At 42.7% G+C, this 23,784-nt stretch overlaps 1 protein-coding gene across 3 annotated transcripts in view; it reads left to right on the top strand.

Moving 5' to 3' along the window:
• ttc28 (tetratricopeptide repeat domain 28) overlaps positions 1 to 23,784 on the top strand; it is a 945,172-nt gene that overhangs the window by 818,758 nt on the left and 102,630 nt on the right. For all 3 annotated transcript variants that reach the window (XM_072248021.1, XM_072248020.1, XM_072248022.1), the window contains one exon: positions 12,774 to 12,918. In XM_072248021.1, coding sequence (XP_072104122.1) covers positions 12,774 to 12,918 — 145 coding nt within the window. The remainder of the gene's footprint in view (positions 1 to 12,773; positions 12,919 to 23,784) is intronic.

Here is a 23,784-nt window from a genome sequence, read left to right as displayed (position 1 = left end):
TGACCGCCTGAAGGACTGTAAGTGAGGAAGAAGAATGAGGTACATGGAACCGAGGAGACACTGCATACAAAATACTTAGGAAGGTTGATTTGAACATTGGGGTACTCTGAATGGGAGGGAGAATTTCTCAATATGCCCGAAGGTAATGTGAATCATGTTAGGAGTGTACACTGAGGTAAGGTGAATGGTGTATGATGGGTACAGTAATTCTGAAATACTGTGAATAGTGTGGCAAAAAACAACACCCTGAGTCACGGTGGGTGGTTTGTGGAGAAATAATGTTCACCTGGGGGATAGTTTAATAAGGAACACCATTGTTCAAATATTGGACAAAACAGTGATGTGAATGAATTATTAATATTCTGCAATGCATTGTGAATCTAGTAAAGAAAAAGAACTCAAATAAAATATAAGCTGTCTTTTGAAAAGCATAAATATGGATTGTTCAATTACTTATTTTTTAAATGCCTTTTAAAGAGCAACTTTTTAGGCTTCTGACAGTGCTAATTATAGAGAGTGAAACACATTTCAAAGGATTTGGAACAGAAAAAATTCATATTGAAATTGGTGGCATATTGGAACCTAAATGGGTTAATATAATTTCAGCTCAAAAAATCCCTATGTTCATTATTGCTGCATGACATTTAAAGAAATAAATTGTATTTATGTATTTCCTGTCGGGATCTCAAAGTCTTAACACGCTGTAAAGTCAATTAAATATTTAAAATCACATCTCCATTAAGTCAGTCAAATAGCTGCTCATGTTTTTTTCTTAATAATATATCTTATAAAGAAAACTCTCAAAATTACCACAATGTCTAATCTAATCTAATCAGTCAGCCGCTCCATATTGCATTGGCACTGCTGGCTATATAATTAGTAGTAAAAATACGTTTTAACGTTCCAGCATTTAAAAATTGTAGCCTCGTTATTTCATTACAATGAGTTGATTTTGCAGAACTATTGTTTTAATGTGGTCTTAGAATCAATCTCAATTTCATTAGTATCTCTCTTAGGCTTACTAACAGATTCAGCTGTTCCTTTAAAAATCTAGCATCACTATTACTTTAAAAAATTTTCTATGTATCAATAACAGTGTTGATCTTCGTATAGTCCTTATTGTATAAAATGTTTTCCTTTGAAATTACTTTAACCTTCCAGCATTACACAGAGCTCACAGTACGGTGCAGTTGTAACCACTGTAGTCCAGCTCATCGTCTTGCTTAATGCTGATTGTACTATCTGCCTCACTCAGAGTCTTCTCTATTTGTTCGTTCTTTATGTGCCATGTCATATGATGGGGGCAATTGTGGTCTTTCCATGACCACGATTATTCTTGGAGGTTTTTTCTACAGAAGTGGTTTGCCATTACCTGCTCTACTACACACTTTCTCAGCTGCCCTGCCACTGTCTTGTCTCCCAAAACTTAGGATCATCAAACCTCTCCAACCTTGCAATAAGATCCAGTGCCCTAATGCGCCTACACTTACGGATCTGCATTTGCTCTGAGATTAAACAATATCCCATTTAAAATTTCTTATTCATCATCACCATTACGTGCTGTGTTGAATGATATGGGTGATCATGACCTTTAACCATGATTGTTCTTGGCAAATTTTTCTACAGAAGTGGTTTGCCATTGCCATCTTCTGGGTAGTGCCTTTACAAGATGGGTGACTTCAGCCATTATCAATACTCTTCAGAGACTGTCTGCCTGGTGTCAGTGGTCGCACAACCGGGACTTGTGATGTGCACCAGCTGCTCAGATGACCATCCACCACCTGCTCCCATGGCCTCACGTGATCCTGATCAGGGGGGCTAAGCAGGTGCTACACCTTGCCGAAGGGTGACCTGCAGACTAGCAGGGGAAAGGAGAGCCTTACACCTCCTTTGGTAGAGACGTACCTCCACCCCGTCACCCACAACTTACCGTGCAACCTTTTGTAAAACTTGCAGTTTTCGATCCGATGTGTGGGATACTGTCGCATTCACAAAACTATGAGTGGTATAGATTGGGGAAATGCAAGCAGGCCTTCTTCCATTGTGGTTGGATGACACTAGAACTAGAGGTCGTGGTTTAAGAGTTAAGGGTGAAAGGTGAAATGTTTAAGGGGAACATGAGGTGGAACTTCTCCTCAGAGAGTGTTGAGAGTGTGGAATGAGCTGCCAGTGGAAGCAGTGGATGTGGATTTAAGAGAAATTTAGATAGGAGAAGTATGGTGGGCTGTGGTAGGGTGAAGGTCAGTTGGACTAGGCAGAACTATAGTTTAGCATGGACTAGATGGGCCGAAGGGTCTGTTTCTGTGCTGTAGTGTTCAATATCATCATTGTGGCAGCTGCTTTACCTACATTTGCAAGCCCCAGTAAATGAAGTATAGTTCTCTATAACCACTTACTGATGGTTCAATGTAAACTTACTGCCTGGGGAACCGTAATCTTGTCAAACTGCAAACAGCAGGAACTGCACAGTATCTAGGAATATCAATCCCTTGAGCTGCAGGCTGGCATCACCAGGATGAGGTAGCGTCCCTTGTGCAGTTTGGGTTCTGCACGTGCGGGTGTCCACATTGCCATAAAATTGTACTTCACATATTGCTGGGTGAGTGTAGCTCAGAGCCTGGCAACATCCAGGCAGCCTGTTTGGTTGACATTACATCCAACACCCTAACCAAGCAATCGGGGCATCAGCGTTCGGAGTTCAATCTCGGCATCCTCTGGTAAGAAGCTTGCACATTCTCCCCATGGGATGCATGGTTTTCTCCCGGGTGTGTCAATTTCCTCTCGCAGTCCAGTGACTTACCAGGTAGGTTAATTGGTCATTGCAAATTGTCCTGGTGATTGGGTTAAGGTTAAATTGGGTTTTCGGGGGTTGCTGACTAATCTAGTTTAAAGGGCCAGAAAGACCTGTCCTGTGCTAAATTTCTAAATAAAAAAATAAAATAAGTATTATTTCCTTCAGCACTTACATACCAAGTGCAAAGTTCACTGCCGTTACTTGCCCAGGTTACTCCATAGGACCATAAAACCATAACATATAGGACATAGTTAGGCCATTCAGCCCATCAAGTCTTCTCTGCCATTCCATCACGGCAGCTTTATTATCTTTCTCATCCCCATTCTTCTGCCTTCTCCTAACGCCGTCATCCAGACCTGCAACCCGACAAGGGTGAGGGCAGCAGTGCGCTGTCAACTGCACGTTCTTTCCCAGGCCCCACACTACCCTGATCCCCTTCATCATGGCTGCATCTAAATTCTGAACTTCCTACCCAACAGTACTATATGGGAACCCCTGCATTAGCAAGACTGCTGCCATTCACCACCTCCTCAAGCACCATTTGGATTGGGCAGAAACACTGGCCTTCCCAGTGATGCCCAGGTCACGTAAATGAATGAGTGAATTAATTGAGAAAATTAGTAAATCGGCTGGAGAAAGTCTCCATTCCTGTTCTGTGCAGTTTGGCTGCATCCTATAGCGGCTAATTCTGATCAGACATGTTATCTGAGGGCCAGATTATGCTCATGCAATCAATAAAGACATGCTGATCCAAATTTGTACTGTTACTTTTCAATCCAAATCTACCACAGAAAATAAAATTTGAGCACAGATACATTCAAAATCTATATTTCATCACAGAAATACTTGCACTTCTAGCTGACATTGGTGATGACAGATAAACTCTCGCCTACTGTCTGTCATAACTGTTCACTCCTTAATCTCTAGTGCCATCTAGTGTGGGCATGTTGATAGAACAGCATCAAATGGAGCCCTGTCAATGTGGAACCTATTCTTCTGTTATTTGGAAGAGTGGATGCAGTATAGATTGTGGAATAATAATCCAATTGGCCAGTGCTTACACTTGTGACTGAATTGTTTAATGAGCATAGTGATCAGTATTTAGAAAACTTCATTTGCACCATCATTGAAATGTTCCCACAACCAGTGGACTCTCTTTCAACCAATGGACTCTTCATCTCATGTTTTCCACATTTATTGCTTGTTTATTATTGTTATTATTGTTTCTTTTTTTTGTGTGTTTACAGTTTGTTGCCTTGTGCAGTCTGGTTGAACGCCCAAGTTGGGCGATTTTTCATTGATTCTGTTATTTATGTCCCTTCCGGCCCTTCAAGCCACACCACCCAGCGATCCTCCGATTTAATCCTTTCGTAATTACAGGACAATCTACAAAAGACCAATTAACCTATCAACTGGTAAGCCTTTGGTAGGTGGGAGGAAACCGGAGCACCTAGAGGGAACCCACGTGGTCATGGGGAAAATGTACAAACTCCTTAGAGACAGCGGTGGGAATTGAACCGTAGTTGCTGGTACTGTAAAGCGTTGCGGTAACCACTATGCTACGACGCCACACCTATGGTTATTATTCTATAGATTCATTGAGTATGCCCACAAGAAAATGAATCTCAGGGTTGTATATGTTGGCATAAATGTAGTTTGATAATAAATTTACCTTGAAATTTGAACTTTGATCAGAAGTATGAGGAATTAAACACATTTTAGAATGTTCACTTTATTTACTTCTTGTAAATGTTGTCAGTTAAATTATTTTCTGGTAAAGTATCAAATAAATTCCATAATCTCCATTACTCACCTTCAGTCTGCACTCACGGAAAGAATAGTGATGCTTCTGGTCAAAAAATTTCCATGAACCTCGTGCTGATTTAACGGTTTTAAGGTGGTTGCAAATTACACCCAAGCATTTCTTTATGTTGATTAATTTACTTGAGTAGCTCAAATAGGTTGACGAAAATGATTCCAGGATTGAATGGCATGGCAAATGAGGAGCATTTGATGGCTCTTGCCCTGTACTTACTGGAATTCAGAAGAATGTGGGGTGACCTAATTGAAACCTATTGAATGGTGAAAGGCCTTGACAGTGTGGATATGGAGAGGGTGTTTCCTATGGTGGGAGAGTCTAGGACCAGAGGACACAGCCTCAGAATAGAGGGGTGTCCTTTTAGAAGGGAGATGAGGATGAATTTCTTCAGCCAGGGAGTGGTTAAATCTGTGGAATTCCTTGCCACAGATGGCTGTAGAAGCCAGGTCTTTATATATATTTAAGACAGAGTTTTGTAGTTTCTTGATTGGTCAGGGTATGAAGGGATACGAGGAGAAGGCAGGAGACTGGTGCTGAGAGGGAAAATGGATCAGCCATGATGAAATGGTGGAGCAGACTCAATGTGCCTAACTCTGTTCCTTTATCTTTTGGTCTTATGGTCTTAAATGTTTGCATTAGTGTGAGCTTAAACTTCAATAACGCCGCAGCTAGGAGAGCTGATAATTCACAGCTCCAGGGCCCAATCCCAATCTCTGGTGCTGTGTGGAGTTGCATGGATTTTCTCTGGATGCTTGGGTTTCATCCCATGTCCCAAACACATGTAAGTTGGCAGTTTGTTTAGTCAGTGTAAACTTCTCTTTCATTTCCCAGTGGTACAAGCTGACAAAACCCAACCCTTGGATCCTAGTGTAAGAGAATGGTAGAATATGGGAGAGGTGAAGAGTTTCAAGTAGGATTAGAGTAAAATGTGTGTTTGATAGTCAATGTGGACTCAGGGCATATTTCCATGATATCTCTCTCTTTGACTCTCTAATTAATATTGGAGAGTTGCACTCATTATTGCCATTCACTACTGTAGTACAGTGTTAGCTGGTATAATTCCCATACTCTCATCATGCTCTGACACAATTCCTGTGACGTAATTCCTGAGGATTTGTGTATGGTGTTCAATGGGGTAAAGCTCAGAATCTGACCTTTCGGGTGGTCTTGACTGAACTTGAAGGCTCTTTGAACATTTGAAGAGAATACACTCTGATAAAGCAAACAAGAACTTAGCTTCTTTTCAGTCAATTTGTGAAAACTTTCAGAAACCAAAACACTTATAAATATGTTTACCAGCACTTCACAACAGAATAGTGATGGTCTGCGTGCTTCATACAACATTTCAATGCTCATTGTTAAATCTGGAAGCCCCATACAATTAGAGAAGAACTGATTCTGCCAGGAGAAAGGGAGGAACTGTATACGTTTTGACATAAGTCAACCAGATCAAATAATTAAAGTGATTCAGCTTAGTAACAACTCTGTTCGAAAACGAACGGATGAAATATCTGATAAATTGGAAGACACATTGTGCATAGTACTTAGAATTATAGAATTTGCTCAGCAGTTTGATGAGTGAACTTTGCCAGGCAATGAATCTTTGCCTCTCGGTTATGATCGCTTTCATAAAAGATGAAAGCGTGACTCGAGTTGTTACGTTCAAAGGGGCTAGGAACAGATACGTGGGGGGAGTCAATGTTTTGGATTGTTGAGCAATATTCTTCAAAGAGAAGGGCATTCCGCTCACAAATATTCTTGCTTGTGCTGGACGGTGATGGGGAACCATCAATGACAGGATGCCACCATGGAGTTACTACTTTCTTGAAAAAAGCTGTACCTAACATATCTGCCATTCACTGTATAATTCACAGACAATATCTTGTTTCAAAAAACTTAAATGATTGGCTGTGCAAATCCTTAAATACTGTTATCACAGTGGTAAATAAAATCAAATCTCATGCTCTCAATTCGTGACTAGAGAGCTTTGGATTGAGAATGATGAGCGGTTTGAATGCCTGCTGTTGCATACAGAAATCAGATAGCTCTCAAAAGGAAACTGTCTGAGACATTTTTATGCACTTTTGGAAACTGTGATAAAATTCCTTGATGACTCAAGTGCTTCATTCAGTAGTAACCTCAAGAATATTAGGCATGACATTGTTTATATATCAGAGTTATTCACAAAGTTTAATGAAATCTAAATTCAATTGCAAGGAAATAAATCTTGCTGAAGGTGTATTGGTCGTCTCCACATTTCTGTCCAAGTTAACCGTTTTTAAGTGCAACATTGGCCTTCACAACCTTTTCCAATTTCCCAGCTTCTCTGAGTTGGAAGAGAAAGAGAGGAATACCAGATGATGATCTTGGAGCATACTGTGCCCACCTGGGTCATCTGCATAAAGACATGTAAGAGAGGTTTCAGGATCTTCTCTCGATCCAAGTTCCAGATTGGGTAATCAGTCCATTCCAGAACACTTGTAATAGGGAATTAACAGGAAGGATGGAGGAAGAACTGATCTCTCTATAAAGTGACTTTGAGCAGAAGCCAAAGTTTAAAAAATCATTTTGGGACTTCTGGTTGCAGAAAGAAATCTCAGTACTGCACTGTGGAAAAAGATTAAGGTGTTTTTTATTGCTTTTCCAACATCAAATTTAGTGGAGCGCGGTTTCATTGCAGTTGCCCAACTTCTTTGAAGGAATGAGGATCTGAGACTTCTTCTGAATGACATTCAGCCTGATTTTGAGAAATTGGTATCACTATACCAAGCCAATCCATCTCATTGAAAGGAGAAAAAGCGAATAAGTAGTGAATAGTTGGACTATTAATGTACGCTGTAAAATCATTGATGAAAATAGTTTTTGCTGTAATTAGTAGCTTAAAATAGACTTGAATATTTTTTGCAATTATTTGTCACTGGATTGAGTTTTCAGTTATTTTCTTTCACTCTGCATCATACATCAAAGTTCTTTATAGTTTTTTTTAATGTAATGGCCAGAAAGGAAAGTGGAGTTGGTGCTGTGCTGAGAATGTGGTCTGGGGTGGTAAGCCAAAAAAGTTTGGAAACGACTGATCTAGACAGATACGAGAACAGGCAGGGACAGGCTGGTGTCCAGTTTAAGTTACTACTATGGTCTTAGGCCATAGGGTATGCTTCTGCATTGTACTGTTCTCTGAAAACAATAGAGCAAAAAGACATGCAGTTGGTCCAAGGGCTAGGCTGGCAATCTTAGCAGAGTGAGTGTGCTGATAAGAATGCAAAGTTAATTTCAGAGATTTCGTACTAGTTGGTTGTGGGTGATGGGTGGAGAGCAGAGAGATAACATACCCAGTAGCACTCAACAATCAGGAAAAGAAGTAAAATACTGAAAAAGAAAATCACGCGCAACACAGAGAAAGGTATCCTAAGTTTGAACGATGTTCACTTCACCCGTCACTTTGAACATCCCAGTCAATTTGGTCACCTTGAAACCGATGCAAAGAAGGAAAGTTGAGGATTTCTTTGGCACCATTTACAACCTTGCAGTGTTGTGAAGAAGGACCTTGCAGACAAAGAAGTAATTGCACAATTTTACACAAGTTTCTAGAAGTAGCAGAAGTGTACCAAGATCAGAATGGTGCTAGATGGGAGAACAGTGTTGGACAGAACAGTAAGGATACCTACTCAGCTCTTTCTCAAATTAATGGCCTGCAATATTTATGTCCACCTGAGTACAGGGTGGGGCCACAGTGTTAAAAGCACTTCGAAAGACGAGGTTTCTGACAGTGCAGCATTTTCTTGGCGTTGTGCGGGTGCGACAGCATGAATTATCATGTGCAAATCCCTGGAGTGGCTTCATGAACTTGCAAGCCTCACTTAGAGGTCAACGCACTGCTAACAGAGCCAGTGGTGATAAGATGTACTGAGAAGGAATGAAACAAGTTTCTTGCATTCCTGCACTGAGTTATGATTCAAGACAAGAAATAGACATGAATTTCTTAGCCTTGAGAAGAAATTACCACCAGGAAGACATGAACTTGAAGAAATGAATATGAACTTGAAGAAATAACCACCAGGAAAGAGATGACATGAACCTCATAGCCTTGAGTTATGATACAAGACAAGAGAAAGACATGGACTTGAGAAGATATAACTACCAGGGAAAACGTGACTTGACCACCGGGGAGATATGACGTGAACAAGACATGAACTTCTTATTCTTGAGAAGAATTGACCACTAGGGAACTATTGAACCGTACACATGATAGTGATTAATTAAGAAAAGGTACATTTAAGGTATCACATTAAACTCTATCAGCTTGGAGAAAAGGACCAATTCAAACTCACATTATGCTAATTCAAGTCATTCTTATCAATGTGTGAAGGAAAAACACAGCTTATCTAAAAGATAAGTGTTTGCCAGTATTGCAATGTGCCTTATGATGGTTTCGCATTCAGGAAGAAGTCCCAGCGAATTTGTACAACACACTAGGGATTGAAAAAGAAATGAATTGGCCTTGTTCCTTGATAATATCTGATCTGTTTGAAACAATTATCGATAAAACTAATGTAGAGTAATGCTGCTGGGGTCTCTAGGTTAAAAAAAGACTGAAGAAACAGTTTTACTAATTACGTTTGTGGTAGAGAATAGAACTAAGAAGGCCTTTATTGCAACAAGGTTTGAGAACAAGGGGAAAACAATCTTTCCCTAATTTTTAGAGCCCAGGTGAAATTATGCTTGAAATATTCTGATTTCCTGGCTTAAGGAGGGCTTCCCATCCTTTTTAATGCCACGGACCAATAGCATTAAGACAGGGGTCTATGGGCTCCAGGTTGGGAAACCCTGAAATGCAGTGGTTTCTTCAGTTTGAATGGGAGCATATGAGGAAAAATATGGTAGACTCAGCCTGTGCTCTCTTTCGCAAAAAGAGATTAGTCACGATCACATCGAATGGCCGAACAGGCAGGAAGGGCAGAATGACCTTCTGGTGCTTCTGCCATCTGTCGTCTTACTTGCAATAGCATACTCTTGTCAACAATCGAACACTGAGTTACTGGAAAGGCTTGGAGAAGAGCGATACAATTGTTTAGTGGAATTTGTTGTTATTTGCTTGATAAATAATTCTTTGAACTGTACAGAAACTTAGCATAAGAAGTGCAGAATTAGGATTTCCTTTACATGTTATGGTGCATAAATTGACCAGATTCCAGATGACTTGGAAGTTGCTGGCATCTTCCAAGAGGCTGATTTGTGTTGATCTAAAAAGTGGACAGAGAGTTGTAACCCTACTACCACCTAGTACACACTATTTATGTTAGCACGAGTGACATGATCTACTTAAGCCCATCACCCCTACTGGGGAATAAGCAGCAACAGAAGCTCACCAGCGTCCTCTGTCCTGGCCCAGTCTTTCAAGTTTCTCCAATTGTAGCCCATCTTTGAAGAACCTTCTCTCCCAGGGATGAGGTCCTTAGAAATTCTGTAGCATGGGCTTTTACGGGATGACGTTTCTAGCCTTATGCCCAACCCTCGACCTTTCTCAGCCAGGCTTGGGGCCATCTGTGGTGGGTTAGCAGTAGCATTATACTGTTGTATATTGAACATTTTGTCATACTTTGAGAGATTTGGGCCCCTTATCTAAGAAAAGATATGTCAGCATTGGAGAGGGTTCAGAGGAGGTTCGCAAGATTGATCCCAGGAATGAAAAGTTTAACATATGAGGAAAGGTTGATGGTGCTGGGCCTGTACTCACTTGAGTTTAGAAGAATGAGGTGGATCTCATTGAAACCCATTGAACATTGAAAGGCCTGGATAGAGTGGATGTGGAGAAAATGCTTCCAATAAAATTGAGAGTATAGGACTAGAGGGCACAGACTCAGATTAGAGGGACGTCCATTTAGAACAGGGATAAGGAAAAAATTTCTTTAGCCAGTGAGTGGTGAGTCTGTGGAATTCTTTGCCACAGACGGCTGTGGAGGCCAAGTCATTCGGTATATTTAAAGCAGAGGCTGATAAGTTCTTGATTAGTCAGGGCATGAAAGGGAAAGCAGGAGAATGGGGTTGAGAGAGACAATAAATCAGACATGTTGGAACTGCAGAGATGACCCAATGGGCCAAATGACCTAATTCTGCTCCTATATCTTATGGTTTTATGTGGACTTGATGTCAACTTGTATATCCACAGAATTTTTTTTATCATTTGTTAATATTTCATTATGTTATTTGTTTGTGCCATTTGTGATATATGTACTGTGTCTTTCTCCTTGTTGCCAGGGGAATGTTGTTTCGTTTAGCTGTATGACAATGAGCTTGATGGTGAGCTTGTATTAGATATTGGAGTAATGTTTTTGTGGGAGAGGGAATAGATAAATGAAGTAGGAATGAACAGTTTGTGGAAGGTATATCCACTGGAGAATCGTCATAAACACAAGGGATTTTGGAGATGTTGGAAATCCAGAGTAATACACACAAAATACTGGAAGAACTAAGGCAGACAAGCAGCATCTAGGTCAGGAGTTCCCAACTTTTTTTTATGCCATGACCCCCTACCATTAACTGGGGGTCCATAGACCTCCGATTGGGAACCCCTGATCTAGAGGAATAAACTGAGACCCTTAATTAGGACGGGAGAGGAAGGGGGAAGAAGCCAGAATAAGCAACTGGGAGGGAGGGGAAAGAGAACAAGCTGGCTGGTGATAGGTGAAGCCAGGTGAAGGGGAAAGTAGGTGGATGGGGGGGGGAACAAAGTGAGAAGCTGGGAGGTGATACGTGGAAAAGGCAAAGGGCTGAAGAAGAAAGGATCTGTTTGGAAAGGAGAGTGGATAATGGGAGAAAGGGAAGGTGGAGGGGCAAAAAAGGGTGGTGTTAGATAGGTGAGGAGAAGAGAGGAGATAAGAGTGGAGCCACGATGGGGATTGGAAAAACTGATAGAAGGGAGTGGTCATAAAGTACCAGAAGTTAGAAACATCAATGTTCATGGCATCAGACAGATTACTGGCTTTTCCTTCTCTAAGTGTGGCCACATTGTGACGGTAGAGGAGGTCATGGACCATCATGTCGGAATGGGAATGGGCGGTGGAATTAAAATGGTTGGCTACTGGGAAACCCTCATTCTTTGTACTTGGGTGAAACTCCTGAGCTGATGGCAGTTACTTCATGCAAACACTTAGGTTCATTTGTTGGGAACTATGATGTTACTTAGGTGGATCCAGAAATGGATGTGAGATTTCTGAGTCCAAACAAAACTGCTAGAGGTCCATGGAGATTTAAGAATTTTACCTCGTGATCATTCTGTGTTTTGAGATGCAAATTATCTTTGGTCTGTGTTGAAAATAGAGTTGCGAGTCAATAAGCAAGATGGTATTTTGAAAGTAGTCCATCTGTACTGTGACATACAATTTGTAAATTTTAAAAGTGTTCACAATTCAAGTCAATTTTATTATCAAAGTACATATATATCACCATATACAACCCTGAGATTCATTTTCTAGTGGGCATACTCAATAAATCTATAGAATAATGACCATAACAAAACCAATGAAAGACAGCCCAACTAGTGCATTCAACTGGAGTGCAGAAGCCAGCAAACTATGTAAGTACAAAAAAAATTAAAAATAATAATTAATTAATAAACAATATGTATCAAGAACACGAGATGAAAAGTCCTTGAAAGTGAGTCCATTGGTTGTAGAAACATTTCAATGATGGAGTGAATGAAGATGAGTGAAGTTATCACTTTTAGTTCAAGGGTCTGATGGTTGAGGAGTAGTAACTGTTCCTAAACTTAGTGGTTTGAAACCTGACGCTTTTGTATCTTTTCCTGATGGCAGCAGTGAGAAGGGAGAATGTCCTGAGTAGTGGGGGATCCCTGATGAGGGATGCTGCTTCCCTACGACAGGGTTTCATGTAGATGTGCTCAATGGTGGGGATGGCTTTTCCCTTGATGGACTGGGCCGTATCCACTACTTTTTGTAGGATTTTCCATTCAAGGGCATTGGTGATCCCATAGCAGGCTGTGATGCCGATAGTCAGTATACGCTCCACTGCGCATCTTCGTACACACATGAGGAAAAAGGTATCATATGTTAGCCTCAGTGGTTTGAATGTACCATCCTACGAGAAACACCAAACACAAGCTGAGAATATTATTCTGATCATGTGATTATTCTGTTTCTTTAGAAGCTGCCAAAGTATGAGCAGCCTGTTCAGCAGCAATACATCGAGTCTTCAAGATTCCACCTTGTCCCTTCCGCGAAAACAGAGCTCTTCCAATAAGCAGCCTCTTCGTGCCCTCTACGACCTTCTCATCTCACCTATGGAAGGGGTAAGTGAATAGTGCACTAAATCAAATGCATATATTGCCATCTTAGAAATGTGTTACAGTCTTAAGCAAGAAGAGTTGTAGAATACTTCAATAAAAAAAAACTTCAATCACTTCTATAGTGGAACATAAGCAACTGTGGAACGTGGCAGATTCATACTACAATGCATGTAGAAACACTTTGGGAACAAACTGGTAGACATAAAGGACACAGAATAGAAACTAAGGGATACACAGTGGATCAGGACCTGCTGCCCACACAGCTGTAGTGTGTGCAGTAGCACTGCGCAGACTTGCATTCGGCATGGAGATCAAGAGCAGGCTGGAGGTCAAACACCTGGTCCCTCACCCTGCACCTGAACTAGTCACCGAGGCTAAGGCTGTTCTGTAAGGTGCGGAGCCGAGGACTGGATGCACTACGAATGTGGCCAGACAGTTTTACACCACCTACTGATGACGTATCCAGCACGCACTCCCTTCATTTAAATAGGATTTGTAACCTTCATTTACATAGAGGTTCACAGAGTCTGTTCTGCTTAACTTGCCCATGGTATCTATCTATGCTAATCATATTTACTGCATTTGACCCTTTCCTATTAATGTACCTGTCAAAATGTCTTTTAAAAATTGTAGAGTACCTGCCTCTACCATTTACTCTGGCAGCTCCTTCCTTACACCCACCATCCTCTCTACGTAAAGCTTCCCCTACAGGTCTCCAGCGCCAGTGGCCTCAATGACTACATTGACCTCCCACATCATGAAGACCCTGGAGAGACTTGTTCTGGAGCTGCTCCGGCCTATGGTCAGGCCACACTTAGATCCCCTCCAGTTCGCCTACCAGCCCCGACTAGGAGTTGAGGATGCCATCGTCTTCCTGCTGAACTGTGTCTACGCCCACCTGGACAAGCCAGCGAGCACTGTGAGGGTCATGTTATTTGACTTCTCCAGTGCGTTCAACACCATCCGCCCTGCTCTGCTGGGGGAGTAGCTGACAGCGATGCAGGTGGGTGCTTCCCTGGTATCATGGATTCTTGATTACCTGACTGGCAGACCACAGTACATGTGCTTGCAACACTGTGTGTCCGACAGAGTGATCAGCAGCACTGGGGCTCCACAGGGGACTGTCTTGTCTCCCTTTCTCGTCACCATTTACACCTCGGACTTCAACTACTGCACAGAGTCTTGTCATCTTCAGAAGTTTTCGGATGACTCTGCCATAGTTGGATGCATCAGCAAGAGAGATGAGGCTGAGTACAGGGCTACGGTAGGAAACTTTGTCACATGGTGTGAGCAGAATTATCTGCAGCTTAATGTGAAAAAGACTAAGGAGCTGGTGGTAGACCTGAGGAGAGCCAAAGTACGGGTGACCCCTGTTTCCATCCAGGGGGTCAGTGTGGACATGGTGGAGGATTACAAATACCTGGGGATACGAATTGACAATAAACTGGACTGGTCAAAGAACACTGAGGCTGTCTACAAGAAGGGCCAGAGCTGTCTCTATTTCCTGAGGAGACTGAGGTCCTTTAACGTCTGCCGGACGATGCTGAGGATGTTCTACGAGTCTGTGGTGGCCAGTGCTATCACGTTTGCTGTTGTGTGCAGCAGACTGAGGGTGGCAGACACCAACAGAATCAACAAACTCATTCGTAAGGCCAGTGATGTTGTGGGGATGGAACTGGACTCTCTGACGGTGGTGTCTGAAAAGAGGATGCTGTCATGCCATCTTGGTCAATGTCTCCCATCCACTACATAATGTACTGGGTGGGCACAGGGGTACATTCAGCCAGAGACTCATCCCACTGAGATGCAACACAGAGCGTCATAGGAAGTCATTCCTGCCCATGGCCATCAAACTTTACAACTCCTCCTTTGGAGGGTCAGACATCCTGAGCCAATAGGCTGGTCCTGGACTTATTTCATAATTTACTGGCATAATTTACATATTACTATTTAACTATTTATGGTTCTATTACTAGTTATTATTTATGGAGCAACTGTAACGAAAACCAATTTCCCCCGGGATCAATAAAGTATGACTATGACTGTGACTATGACTGTGACTATCCTTTACTTCTTTATTATTGTTACTGATTTTTTCTCAGCTCAAGCTGGAAAACCTAAGGCGTGGGCATAGCCAAGCACACTCATTTCTCAATTGCTAGGAACTTTAGGACTATCCTGGTAGTGTTTAGTATTGTGGCTTTCTGGAGATTTATATAAATAATTGTTTGATGCTATTGTGTAGTGACTTTGGGATGATACCTGTTGTAGATAATACTATTGGGACAATGTACACCCTGTTCATGTTCCAAAGACTTTCAATTTCCATTTTATAATTCTATATAGTTTTGGTATTTTTCATTTATTGATTTCTGTATGTTATATGTGTTTAGGATGATTATGTCTAGTAAGTAAGATGTTCTTGCTTGCTTATCCTGTTATATTCTATCCAGATGATTATTATCGATTGTCTTATCTGTGATATTGCATCGGTCCTAATATGATTTATAGCACCAAGACTCTGAAACTGGATCAGGCTTGTATTTATAGAAAAGTATAGTGTCTTTTATGTGTTTGTATTTTAAATCAAAATTTTGGTAAATGATGTTTGCCACTTGATTGTGCCTGTGTAAGTAATCAGATTGAGTTAAACTGCCACAGGATCCTGTAAAGTGTCGGATGGTTTCTAGTTTCTCTTGGCATTTTCTGCGTTAAATTTGTTGGTTTTTTTTATTATGTATTTTGATCATTTTTTTGTGTTAACCACCTGGTCCTGTATTGCTACAAAGAACCCCTCTGTTTCTGGGAAGGGGTCTTTTCTTATTGTTATTATTGTTAGTAGTATTGCTCAAGCCTGCGGCCCTGGAGAGTGAAGACTTTCCAGGCGCAGATCCATGGTCTCGCAAGACTAACGGATGCCTTTAAATGTTAGTAGTAGTGGTAGTCATATTATAATTACTTGATGGTGGAACAGGAGCAAGGGCTCAAACATCCAATCCTGCTCCTAATTCTTTTGGTCATTTGACAACAGGTGTTACTGAAGGACTGACTAATCAGGTGGATTTTTACAACAGTTTGGCAATTGCACCATTACTGATGGTAACTAGTTCTTTTAATTTGTTTTATTAGTTGAGTTTAAGTTCCAGTGGGATTAATGATTAAGTTTACACACAAATGGTGGTATTGCAGCCTTCAGAGAATTAGATGACAGAACCTCTGGTGCCAGAAGTTTACATAAACCTCCCTTTTTGGTTTAAGAGTTATGTTGTCTATACAGAACAAAAACAGGCCCATGCTGACCAGATTCCCACCGTAGGTTGTTCCATTTGGCCCATATCCCTCTAAACAGGAGTTCCTAACCTTTTTTTATGCCATGGACCAATACCATTAGCCGAGGGGTCCGTGGACCTCAGGTTGGGTAAGATGAGGGAACACACTCCAGTCCTCATAAAGGAATCAGAAGTGGGAAGAGTGAGCAATTTCAAGTTCCTGAGTGTCAATATCTCTGAGGATCTAACCTGGACCCAACATATCGATGCAGCTATCAAGGAGGGACGACAAGTGAATATGTTTCATTTCGAGTTTGAAGAGGTCTGGGGTGTCACCAAAAAATGCAGATTTACACAGGTGTACTGTGGAGAGCATTCTAACTGGCTGAATTGCCACCTGGTATGGGGTGGGCTGCTACTGCACAGGATCGAAATAAGCTGCAGAGAGTTGTAAACTTAGTCAGCTCCATCATCGGCACTAGCCTCCGTAGAATCCAGGACATCTTCAAGCACTGATGCCTCAAAAGGGCAGTATCCATCATTAAGGACCCCCATCACCCAGGACATACCCTGTTCTCATTGTTACTGTCAGGAAGGAGGTAGGAGAGTATGAAGGCACACACTCAATGATTCAAGGACAGTTTCTTCCTCTCTGCCATCCGATTTCTGAATAGTCATTGATCCCAGGAACACTACCTCACTACTTCCTTATTTCTATTTTTGCTCCACATATTTAATTTAACTTTAATATATATCAACATATGCCGGTCATACTAAACCTGATTCTGATCTAAACCTTTCCTAACTGCACTTGTTCAAGTGTCTTTTAAAAGTTGTTATTGTACTTGCCTCTTCAACTCCCACTTCGTCTAGTAGCTCATTCCATGTCTGTGTGAAAAGGACAGTCGTTGCCCTTCAAATTTTCCCCTCATGTTAGCCCTGTGCCCTCTGATTCTTCATACCCCCAGTGCTGGGAAAAGAACTGTGTATTAACCCTATCTATCCCCTTCATAATTTTTTACGGTTTTATTTCATGCACATTCAGATAAGTTTACCTGCTTTTAGCAATGACATTAACAGTGTGCCAGTAGCTCAGTGACAGTGTGACTTCAGTGCAGGAAGCTAATCCAGTGGTGACTTGAAGGAGAGGATGAATTTAATAGAGTGGATGTGGAGAGGATGTCTCCTATGGTGCATGGACACAGCCTCAGATTAGAGCGGTGTCCATCTTAGAACAGAGATGAGGAGGAATTTCTTTAGCTAAGGAGTAGAGAATCTGTGGATTTCTTTGCCACAGGCAGCTGTGGAGGCCAAGTGTTTATGTAGATTTAAGGTAGAGGTTGATAGATTCTTGACTGGCCAGGGTATTAAGGGGTACGGAGAGAAGGCAGGAGGTTGGGGCTGAGAGGGAACATGGATCAGCCATGAGGAACTGGCAGAGAAGACTAAATGGACCAAATACTTAATTCTGCTCCCATATCTTATGGTCTTATGGACTCTGTTGCATCTTGCCAATGAAGATACATATAAGGCTCCATCAGGCCTTTCCATAGAAATGGTGAAGAGTTTTATTCCAGTTGGCTGTCAAAAATGATGAATGTTTTTGACTGACATTAAGAGGCATGTTTTATGGACATTTGAGTATTGCAGGAAATAAAAACAGCCCAGAACTTGCCGGTGCCAAATGGGATGACGGGATGTCCCAACCACTCTCCTGGTCCATTCTTAACTTTAGAGCAGGGGTTCCCAACCTTTTTTATGCCATGTACTAATACCATTTAGCAAGGGGTCCATGAACCCCAGGTTTGGAACCCCTGATGTACAGGATCTCCTACTGGCAACTAAGTTAACAGCAGCCTGGGTGGTAAGACTCTGAGTGCAGACTTTTAAGGATAAGTCATATCATGTTGCAAGGCTAAACATATCCATAGAATTGGTGAAGAAAATCCTTTTTCGCTCAGTTTAGGTCAGCCGTCAAAAATATTGACTGTTTCTGAATGATTATAACTTCTAAAAAAAATCAAGAGCAATTAAAATTCAGAAAATTATGAAAGAAACAATTAATATTATTTTAAAATCTGGAAACAGAAGGATTGGAAATATTTGAGTAAAATCTGTCATTAAAAATGTAAATATCTAAATTTACTTTGTCGTTCAGAGCCATTTCTGAGCACGGAAATGAATGGAATCTCTCTTCCTGCACCAGATCTATCCATAGGTTGAATTTCCTAGTGCTGAGGAATTTCAGGAAGTTAACGCCCCTTGAGGAGTTTTACTGTGGAACATTGGTGATAAAGCTCCTTTTGGGAAGACATACTAGCAATTCTACACAGAATTCTCAGTATTTCTCTGGGAAAAACTGGTGTAATATACACAGGGGACAATGATACGGGAAAAGGAAAGGAACAAGAATATAGAAGAAATTTGTGCATAAACAGTGGGTAACATATGGAGAATGCAATGGGATTTATAGGCTTTATGGCCTCTTGGAACACTCTTAAATCATTTCAGTACCACTGAGAATTCCCTTGCTATGTATTGATGAGTGTATTTAATACTGGGTGGCAGGGTGGAGATGCATCTCTACCAAAGGAGGTGTAAAGTGCTCCCTTGCTCCACTAGCCTGCAGATCACCCTTTTGGACAAGGTGTAGCATCTGGGTCACGTGAAGCCATGGGTGCAGGTGGTGGATGGTCGTATGAGCTGCTGGTACATATCACCAAGTCCTGGTTATGCGACCACTGATGCCAGGCAGACAATGTCAGAAGAGTATTGATAATGGCTGGGGTCACCCATCTTGTAAAGACACTGCCCAGAAGGGAATATCAAGCCACATCTGTAGAAAAATTTGCGAAGAACAATCATCGTCATGGAAAGACCATGATTGCCCATTTCTTATGACACGGCACATGAGGAATGAACGAGAGTAGCAGATTGGCCTTGTTACTGAACTAATAATTCTATGGATTAAACTGGTGACTCAGAGACAGAAACTCAAATCCCATTTCAACCTGTGGGATGGAAATTAAGTTAATTAAATAAACTGGAATAATGTTCCAGCCAGCCTCTTAATCGTTCCCCCCCCCCCCCCGCAACATTTTTATTCAGGTATCTTCCTTCTTCCTTCTCCATTCTGAAGAAGGGCCTCGGCCCAAAATGTCAGCTGTTTATTCATTTCCGTAGATGCTGCCTGACCTTCTGAGTTCCTTCAGCATTTTGTGTGTGTTGCTAAAGACCATGTTCGCTCCTGTCATACGACACAGCACATAATGATGATGATAATGATTTAATATTGCGGTGTGACTGCAAGATAGATGTGCACAAAGCCTGCGAGAAGTGGGTAACGGATGCATGAATGGAGGAATAAATACACTCGGATTTGCAACATTGCTTGGCCAAAGTTGGCCAATGGTGCATACAGTATTCCCCTGTCCTCTTACAACAGAGAGGGAGCTGATTTGTCCCATCGAGTCAGTGGAGGCTCTTGGAGCCACTTCATTGTCCCGCTCCCAAACTCATTCTCTCTCTCATGACCATCAGCTCCTCCTGGTCCTGCTGCCCCTCACCTACACCGGAGGTACCACTCACTTACGCCGCAGTGTTTGATCAATCTACAGGCAAACGTGTTTTTGAGATGTGGAAAGAATGTCTCCGCGTGAAACGTGTGCTGCGTCAGGCAAAGTATTCAAAATCTCTTCCAGAGAGCCCCCTAGGTTAGGACTGAACCTGCTCACTGAAGCTGTACGACAGCTTTAACACCGACTGAGCTGTCCAATCCACAGATAAGAAGGAGATGGCACATTGATACAGCAAGCTAGTCTGGGCACAGCTGTTTGACTCAACCACCTCGATGTAGAATCACATCCGATCAACATCTGTATAACCATCCGAAAAAAAGTGTGTGCCTTAGGTTCACAGGAGTCCTGTATTGCCTACATGTGCAATTTTAACAAGGTCAGTGAGGCGAATCAATGGACAAGAGTGATTTGTTTGCTGGGAAAAGGAAGCATGTGGTGCCTTGTATTTCCTGTTTTTTTATGAACGGACTGCACGCAGGACCATGGTGAGAAAAAACACTGAGAATGCTGAATGGTAAGGTTGTATACAGTTCAAAATAGCAGGGTGGGTACAGAATATAACTCTGGGAAACAACTAGATCTATAGATCTTTGAACAAACGACCTACTGTTTCTCTGAATAAGTCGTCCATATTGTTTCCCAAACATGCATCCTCTTCTCCACTGAAAACACTCTTGCTTTCTGTCCTGTACTCCTCCCTCCTCCCTCCTCCCTCCTCCCTCCTCCCTCCTCCCTCTCCCTCCTCCCTCCTCCCTCCTCCCTCCTCCTTCCTCCCTCTCCCTCTTCCTCCCTCCTCCCTCTCCCTGCTCCTCTCCCCCTCTCTTCCCCCTCTTTTCCCCTTCTCACCCTTCTCTCCCCTCACCCCTCTTTCCTCTCTCCTCTCTCTCCTCTCTCTCCTCTCTCCCCTCTCTCCCCCTCTCCCCCTCCCCTCGCTCCCCTCACTAACCCTCTCCCCCTTCTCCCCTCTCCCCCTCCCCCCTCTACCCCTCTCCCTCTTCCCCTCTCCCCCTCCCCTCTTCCCCTCTCCCCCTCTCTTCCCCTCTCCCCCCTCTCTTCCCCTTTCCCCTTCTCTTCCCCTCTCCCCCTCTCTCCCCTCTACCCCTCTCCCCCTCTCTCCCCTCTCCCCCTCTCCCCCTCCCCCTCTACCCCTCTCTCCCCTCTTCCCCTCAACCCCCTCCCCTCTTCCCCTCTCCCCCTCTCTTCCCCTCTCCCCCTCTCTCCCCTCTCTCTCCTCTCTTTTCATTCCTCCCTCCTTTCTTTCCATGCTCTCTACTCGCTGCTGCCATCAGGTAGAAGGTACAAGGGTCTCAGGACTCGCACCACCAGGTTCAAGAACAGTTACTACCCTTCAAACATCAGGCACTTGAACAAAAGGGGATAACTACACTCACTTGCCCATCCGATGAGATGTTCCCAGAACCAATGGTCTCACTTTTAAGGACTCTTCATTTCATTATCTCATGTTCTTATTATTTATTGCTATTGGATTACATTTGCATTTGAACAGTTTGCTGTCTTCTGCACTCCAGTCGGTCTTTGACTGATCCTTTTCTAGTTACTGTTCTGCAGGTTTGCTGAGTATGCCCGCAGGAAAATGAATCTTCGGGTTGTATGTGGTGATATATATGTACTTTAATAATGAAATTTAGTTTGAACTTTGAAATTAAAATTATGATGAGCCATGGAAAGGACAAACAACCAGAGTCGGTATCCCATGGTGGAGATGTCTAATTCCAGAGGGCGGAGGTTTATGGCGAGAGGGAGTAGGTATAAGTTTTCTCGGATAAATTTTCCATGTAAAGCATCTTGCCTCGGGAAACAGCTACCAGAGAAGGTGGTGAAGGCAAGCACAGTAACAACATTTAAGAGGCACCTGGAGGGTCGCTAGATTGAACAGGAAATAGAGTGATGTGGAATTACTGCAAGCAGGTTGGGCTAGTGTAGATCAGGGGTTCTCTATGTTTATTATGCCATGGACCCCTACCACTAACCAGGGGGTCCACGGACTCCAGGTATAGATAGACATGATGGTTGCCATAGACACGGTGGGCTATAGGAACTGTTTCTATCTTGTACAACTCTAAGACTCTGGAGTAAATCCTTGTGATAGTATGACCATTCTGCCTTGGACTACAGTTTTGGTCTCCAAATTTGAGGAAGGACATTCAAGCTATTGAGGGAGTGCAGCGTAAGTTCACAAGGTTAACTCCCAGGATGGCGGGACTGTCAAATGTTGAAAGATTGGAGCAACTGGGGTTCTATAGACTGGAATTTAGAAGGATGAGAGGGAATCTGATTGAAACATATAAGATTATTAGGGGATTGGACAAGCTCGAGGCAGGAAACATGTTCCTGATGTTGGGCGGGGGGGGGGGTCCAGAACCAGAGGCCACAGTTTAAGAATAAGGGGTAGACAATTTAGAGCGGAGTTAAGGAAAAACTTCTTCACACGGAGTGTTGTGGTTCTGTGGAATGCTCTGCCTCAGAAGGCAGTGAAGGCCAATTCTCTGGATTCTTTCAAAAATGAGTTAAATAGAGCTCTTAAAGATAGTGGAGTGAAGGGATATGGGGAGAAGGCAGGAAAAGGGTACTGATTGTGGATGATCAGCCATGATCACAGTGAATGGTGGTGCTGGCTCGAAGGGCTGAATGGCCTACTCCTGCACCTATTGTCTATTATCTCAGGAGACAAAGAATTCAAATCCCACTTAGGACAGTTTCAGTGAGCGAGGTTCACCTCTGTACCTTAGGCTGATATCCAGCACAGTAGTGAGTGTGGGTAAATCTCCAGCCTCCCATCCACCCTTATCATTTGATTTGTGGAAGCTATGAGTTTCACTATTGACCGGCACAATTCATGCCATCAGCCGGTATGAAGCCTGTTAAAGATGGAAGCATTTATGTCTCAAACTCTTAGCTTATGAGGCGGCACAGTAGTGGAGTGATTAGCAGAACGCTTTACAGTGCAGGTGACCTGACTCTAAGAAGTTTGTACGTTCTCTCTGAGAACACGTTGGTTTTCTCCGAGTGCTCTGGTTTCTATCCACAGTCCAAAGACACACTGATTGGTAGGTTAATTGGTCAGTGTAAATTGTCCTGTGATTGGGCTAGGGTTGAATTGGGGTTGCTGGGCGACGCAGCTTGAAGATCTGGAAGGGCCTATTCTGTGCTGTATCTCAATAAATAAATAAATAGAAATTCTAGTGATTATTTCATATATAATGAGAAGTGCAAAGGTATATAAATTTCAGTGAATTTTCTGGTGAGCCGATGGTTAAAGTGAATCTGATTCATCGCATTAATAAACAACAAGTTCTCTTATTCTTATTTTTATATTCTGTGGTTAATTTATAGTCTGAAATGATTCAGAGCAGTCAAGCCGTTCAGTTACCAGACCGCTAAGTGAGACGGGAGACACGAGAAGCTGTAGATGCTGGGACCTGGAGGGAAAAAGAGGGCGGCACTTTAGCGCAATGGTTAGCATAACACTATTACAGCACCTGCCGCTGTCTGTAAGACGTTTGTGCATTCTCCTTGTGTCGGGATGCTCCAGTTGCCTCCCACAATCCTAAGACATACGGGTTTATAGGTTAATTTATGGAAGAGAAGATCGCGGCACGACGCAGCTCGCAGCGGCTACTCCGGTGATGATGTCTGTTATTTGTCAAGTGGGGTGCCGTGCACAATCCTGATTTGATGGAGATGGACGTGAGAGCACGGAGGAACATCTGGTGAAACTTCTGAAATGCCTGCTTCGCTGCTGCTGCTACTATGTGATCCAGAATCTCCGAAGGGGAAGGCCCTGAGTCCTTGGCTTTGCTTGTTGCTCGGCGGCCGGGGTGGGGTCGAAGCGCTCGGCAGAGGATGGTGCTTGGAGAGGCTGTATCGGAGGGACTGGTCGGAGGCTCGAAGTTTTCAGACGGACTCAGAGTCAGTTGTGGTCGGGTGCTTCCAATGGTGCTGCATCGGCGAGTTGGTGGCGCTTGGAGGTTCATGGCAGGAAGAGTTCCTCCCTTCCGCCG

The sequence above is a fragment of the Mobula birostris genome, chromosome 31 (assembly GCF_030028105.1).
Source record: "Mobula birostris isolate sMobBir1 chromosome 31, sMobBir1.hap1, whole genome shotgun sequence".
In the NCBI taxonomy this organism is placed as follows: domain Eukaryota; kingdom Metazoa; phylum Chordata; class Chondrichthyes; order Myliobatiformes; family Myliobatidae; genus Mobula; species Mobula birostris.
Note: the sequence above shows the minus strand (reverse complement) of the source record. Positions and strands in the feature narration are given on the sequence as shown.